Source organism: Limulus polyphemus, unplaced genomic scaffold (genome assembly GCF_000517525.1).
Source record: "Limulus polyphemus unplaced genomic scaffold, Limulus_polyphemus-2.1.2 Scaffold3991, whole genome shotgun sequence".
Lineage (NCBI taxonomy): Eukaryota > Metazoa > Arthropoda > Merostomata > Xiphosura > Limulidae > Limulus > Limulus polyphemus.
The window spans coordinates 92,122-98,641 of NW_013669601.1; the positions used below are offsets into that span (position 1 = coordinate 92,122).

General features: G+C 31.4%; 1 protein-coding gene across 2 annotated transcripts in view; it reads left to right on the forward strand.

Moving 5' to 3' along the window:
- The window catches only part of LOC111088543, an 82,431-nt gene extending 76,704 nt beyond the window's left edge, over window positions 1-5,727 (forward strand). For both annotated transcript variants that reach the window (XM_022399006.1, XM_022399005.1), the window contains exon 2: window positions 4,429-5,727. In XM_022399006.1, the coding sequence (XP_022254714.1) occupies window positions 4,429-4,532 (104 nt within the window). In that variant the 3' untranslated portion in view covers window positions 4,533-5,727. The remainder of the gene's footprint in view (window positions 1-4,428) is intronic.
- The last annotated feature ends 793 nt before the right edge of the window (window positions 5,728-6,520 follow it).

Genomic DNA, 6,520 nt, shown 5'->3' on the forward strand with positions numbered 1-6,520 from the left:
GTCCATTGTGTAGCTTTGTGCTTAATTACAAAAAAAAAATATTTCACCAGAAAATTTGATTGTGATTAATATTTTTAGAAAAAACAACGAAATTTAAATCATTATGTAGATCTTTTGTAATCACCACAAACCCATTTATTTTAAACATTCTAGTAAATCTTACGAATAGATCATATAATTTACTTTCAAAAGTAAAAAAAAAAAACATTTTCAAAGAGGGATTAGTCAACCTAATCTTTTTGTAGTGATGTATGTTGACATTTCACATCTGTAGAACGTGGAAGTTTAAATAAAATTCAATTACCTAAATAGCGATTAAAACTTCAGTAACGTTTTGCTGATTGTTTAATTTTAGTTTTTTTTTTTTTTGAAGAATTAGAAGAGTCTCTTTTATAGTCACGTTTTTGGCTTCACTAAAATTAGATCCAAAGTATGAGTGGAAAAATATTTACTTAAAGATTTGCTGGACTTAAAACACAAAATCGAAAGTGTTGTTTCACCCATTTTAATCGTTTCGTTGAGTGTTTTCCCAATAATGAACTTAAGAAATACCGTTGTAATCATCTGAAGAAAGTGCAGTCCTTAAAAAATGCTTCAAAAAGAAGAGATTATTTTAGATTATTCGGATAACTTGTCTGGCTATATTCTAGGAAAAGTAGAGAAAGGGCTTTTATCTATGGGCTTGAGATATTCTCTAGTGCCAGTAAAACTTTGGCACCATGTTCATCTGACTCCTTTTGAACTTTTGTTAAGAAAACTCAAAACTTGTGATGTTTACCCACTTTGTAATGAAATCTTCAATAATGTTAGAACAGATATCAGCAGAATTGCCCTCTCGGGGTTAATCTTCAATAATGTTAGAACAGATATCAGCAGAATCGCCCCTTCGGGGTTAATCTTCAATAATGTTAGAACAGATATCAGCAGAATCGCCCTTTCGGGGTTAATCTTCAATAATGTTAGAACAGATATCAGCAGAATTGCCCTCTCGGGGTTAATCTTCAATAATGTTAGAATACATATCAGCAGAATCGCCCTCTCGTGGTTACGTAGTTTTGGGGCACAAATTTTCTAACATCAGCAAAGGAGAAAAGATAGCCATAAACATGCTTAAATCCAACAGTAGCGTTGTCAATATTAAATCAGACAAAGGGAACGACACGGTTATTTAGAATAAAGTAGACTACTTTGACAAAGTAACACTACCAATTTTTCTAAATTATCGAAAGACCGTACTACTTCAAGAAATCATTAAACTAAATTCTTGCTAAATTTGAAGAAAACCAATTCTGCGGATGATAATACTTATAATGACATTATACCAGTCGGTTCTTACGCAGCACACTTTACGGGCTATCTTAGTTTCACAAATCTGATTGCCACATTAGACCAGTCGGTTCTCACGCAGCACACTTTACGGGATATCTTAGTTTCACAAATCTGATTGCCACATTAGACCAATCGGTTCTCACTCAAGCACACTTTACGGGCTACCTTAGTTTCACAACTCGGATTGCCACATTAGACCTATTGTTTTCAACACAGGTTGTTTTAATTACAGCTTGTCCAAGTTATTATCCTCGTTTTTAACTGAATTTACGTTTAATAATTACACAGTGAAAAACAGCTTCAATTTTTCTGGTAATGCTAAAAGCTTGATGAAGGTGTTTATTTGGCCAGTCTTGATATTGAGGCTCTGTTCACTAAACTTCCCCCGGATAAAACTATTAACCCACGTTTTAATTTTGTTTTCAAAGACAAGAAATGTTTTAATGGACTAAATGTACTCTCTTTCAGACAACTGATGGAATTTGCCACGAAAATCTCTATTTAATGGTGTACGTTATGAACAGTTTAATGGAGTCAGCAATAATGGCTAATGTTTTCATGAGAACAGTTGTCTGAGGGACCGTCCTACTAAACTTAGACTACTTATTTATAATCACACCATGTTTATGGAATATTTTTAATACTCAAAATGGAGATAAGTTAACTAAACTTGCAGAATATTTGAATTCTAAACATGGTAACATTAAGTTCAATAATGATCTGCTCTACTTTCTTCTTCAATAAAAAAGGACATTTTGATGTTGGTTGTTAGCCAAAAATCCACCTATATTGGAGTATGCACCCACGTGATATGTTCAGTGCACACCGAATTACCAGTTCCCGTGAACTTGTAATGCGAGAATTACTCAGACTAAAATCCGTTTTGAAACTTAACTCCTTCCTGAACAACTTTATTGATTCTACCATCAATAAAAACTACATCTATCCAGGTCACTGAACTATGACGTCCTAAAGCTACAAGTAATGGTTTTTCTACGGTACACAGGCTCAGATTCATTTTGTTGAAACTAAACACTGTAACCAACAAAGTCTATCCACAAAGACACCTTCAATGTGAGTTCAGACCTTTATTGAGAATCCAATATTTTTTCCAAGTTTAAAGGTTGAATCCAGTTTTCTTAACAATTACGCGCCTCTTATTAATTCTGCTGCCCAACGTGTGGGGGAGCTAACGTCGGATCAACTGTCAGAAGACTGGGAGATAATTTAAAAGAATATCCTAATCCTAGGTTTAAGGACAGTTTAATCATTGTTCGACATCCCACTTGTATGTTTGAAGTAATTAGTAAAGCCAAAAGTAAATAATCAGCATAGCGCTACTGAAGTTTTACTCCCAATTTAGGTAATTGAATATTGATATTTCATTCATCAATATTCAATTAAAACAAATAGTAGATAGAAAACTGAAAGATGTTTTCAAATATAATAAAATTCTTTTATCAAGAAGACAACCTAAAATTTATATAGGTAATTAAATAAACTTAAAAAAAAGAGATATTTGTTTGGCTTGTTTGAAGTTAAGCATAAAGCTACACGGTTTCTAGCGTTGTAAGTTCGCAGACATACTGCTGTGCCACTGGAGGCAAGGTATTTGTAAGGAGTATATGTTAAATTGTGAAAGAAAGAAATTCGGTTTTTAGCGTTGTAAGTTCGCAGACATACCGCTGTGCCACTGGGGGGCAAGGTACTTGTAAGGAGTATATGTTAAGTTGCGAAAGAAAGAAATTCGGTTTCTAGCGTTGTTAGTTCGCAGACATACCGCTGTGCCACTGGGGGGCAAGGTACTTGTAAGGAGTATATGTTAAGTTGGAAAGAAAGAAATTGTGCTCTATGTAAATTAAGTTGTAGCAAAACTACACAAACAATAAAGAAAAATAAGACGTTTTATTTTTCATTAACAATTTCTTGAATTGTAATTCAATAAATGTAATATGGTTTTTAGATTATGTAAATTGTTGTGCTTTCTATGTGTAAATGTTTATGGGTTTTTTGGAGCAAAGCCACATTGGGCTAGCTGTCGTGTTCACTGCGGGGAATAGAACTTCAGACTGTTGCTTTGTAAGCCTTTAAACTTACCGTTGATCCACACGAAGACACAGTGACGTAACAGATAATTTGCGATTAACGATGAATTTATATAAATTCCGATTAAGGATGAATTTACATAAATTCCGTGCTAGATTTCCCGAAAAAAGTCCAGTGTATGGCAACAAACATTTTAATGAATGCATTATGAACAAATTTAAAAGAACCACATTTTTATGTGGTCCATTTTTTGGGGGGGTCATGTAATATAAAACATAAAAGATTATTTTTTGAAAAGATATTTTATAAATATTTTGTCGTTACTTTAACTAGGTAAGAGTAAGACAATAACAGTAGTTGAATATCATTAGGAATCAAAGAAAGGACAACAGAGTGTGCAAGAGGTATTTTTTATTGAATTGTTAAAGATTGTGGAAATAAAACCGTTTTTACCCTAAAGATCTACAATAAGCTGAATAAACAAAGACAAATCGAAACTAAAAGGTGCTATTTGACAGTAATTTTATTACTATCTTTGTGAGTAGAGTTTGTAGCATTAAGGGAGATAAACTTCGGTTTGTCGTCATCGCTGAAAGAATATATCTAAATATGTAGAATCGTCTACATTGGGGTTGTGTGGGGACAGACCCCCCATTGGAGAGCTCTCATTTTAGATATAGCCTTTTAGGATATTGAAATTCTCTTCATTGGGATTTCCACTTACATAAAATTATTATTTGTCTTTGCCTCAAAACTAAATCTTTGTCGTTATGCCCCCCGAGCACATGTAAAATCCTAAAAAAAAAAAACGCCAGCCATTATTATTGGAATTTTTGTTATCTTGTTGTTCATGTTAAGACTGCAATATAGAGTATAGAAAAATTTAAAAACGATGTTAAATTTGTAATTAATTTAAGCACCTTTTTTTCACGTAAGTTTGAGGAATTATGTTTTAAAAATTCCAACGTAAACATGTTCAAGTACAATAAGTATATGTAATTTATTGATTTATATTTACGAATTTCTTTTTTTCTCTCTCATTTCCACTTCTAGTTCGCAAAGAAAATGAAGATATTTTCCGATTTATGACATCTACTATCTCACCTTACGGCGATGCTGATAATCAAACATCCAACGTCACGGGACAGCCAGGATAATCACATTCCAGTATTTGTTTGCTCTCCAATCAGACATTTATATTTACGGTGAAAGTTTCAAAACACGGCTATTAGCAATAAAATAATGTCTTGGGAATATGGATTATTAAATAGTTGAGATAAAATTCTATCTGAAGTTGCCAAAATAGTTTTTAAACAAGCCACCCGAAATGACTCTTTGATAACCTAGATGCTGCTTGGTGGCAACTTACAAGTTTGCCACCCAATAAAAAATATATCTATCTAAGTGCTGAAATAATAGTAATACTAATAATAGTATCGTCTTAATATTCTTTATGGTAGTGGTCTTTGGTGCCTTGTGCATACAAGTCTCTACACGAGATATTATTAGATATATAAACATTTATTCAACATACAAGGAAGACCACATCAACCCTGTATGGAGGTCGTCAGCTGTAACTTTTAAAAGCCTGAGTAGATTGTGTACGTGTTTCTTCTTTAGAAGGAAAAAAAAACGTATGGAATTTTTTTTTCATCTTCTAAAAGTTTGTCACCTCCAGATTGAAATGCACCGTATATATATATATATATTCTTTCGCATTATTTTCATTCCACTTTGTAACCATTTTCTGTAAGCATGTTCGTTTGCTTTCTTATAATTAATGATGTTCTGCGTGTTCCATATTATTGAAATTTGTTGGTAGAGAATATTTTATTTAAATTTATCAAGGACAGAAACATTTTTATAGACAAAAAAAGAAAGAAACACCCTGCACTGATGAAAAGAAAACAACAACAGTAGATTTAGCCCTCGATTGAAGAGATTACAAATATTTTGTTTTAAATGCATATATATATTTTATTTCTACAACTACATTTTAATTAACTTTTAATGGAATGGTTTATTAGTATAAGAGCTACTTTCAGCCTGGAGTTTTTCTTGTACGTCAACTGAAAATGTATTTGAGATTTTAGAGCACGCTCAGAAATGCCTACGATGTTGTTGTGCAGTGTCGTTGTGTTAAATGCTAGATATGTAATTTAAGTGTCGTGATCTTCGATTTAAAACAAAAAACAAGTTTGTAGTAGATAAATAGTAATGTGTACATCGAAACATAGAAATAGTGTCTCATGAGACTGGGTATTGTTTCATGGTGAAATTTGTTTGTTTGTAGTAATGCAAACACAAAGCTACACAATGGGCTATCTGTGCTCTGCCCACCACGGGTATCGAAACCCGGTATCTAGCGTTGTAAGTCAGCAGATATACCGCTGTGCCACTAGGGGGGCATGGTGCAATTGGTTGATAATTTTGAAATTTTAATGATAAAGAACAATTTAGTATTGCCGAAAACTTTTTATTTATATCAGAACTGCTCTCAAAGAAAAGGATGTTTTTATTCAAATTTGGATGGTTATACAAAGTATCATAAACATCATAATTATTATATCGGTTATTCCTGTGAAAACTATTAAACATATAGCAGCATAGAAATAAACTGACGTCGTTGTGAAAGGAAGACATTTCTATAAAAAATAATCCTTTACTCCATACAATTCGTATAAAAACGGTTGATATTAGATTATTTACGAAAAATGGCAATTATTTATTTTGTTTATTTATTTATTTAGTCACTTATTTATTATATTTCGATTATTTATTTATTTAGTTACTCATTTATTATATTTCGATTATTTATTTATTTAGTTACTCATTTATTATATTTCGATTATTTATTTATTTAGTTACTTATTTATTATATTTCGATTATTTATTTATCTAGTCACTCATTTATTATATTTCGATTATTTATTTATTTAGTTACTCATTTATTATATTTCGATTATTTATTTATTTATTTAGTTACTTATTTTCCATGTATTTTATTTTGTTTATTTATTTATTTAGTTACTCATTTATTATATTTCGATTATTTATTTATCTAGTCACTCATTTATTATATTTCGATTATTTATTTATTTAGTTACTCATTTATTATATTTCGATTATTTATTTATTTAGTTAC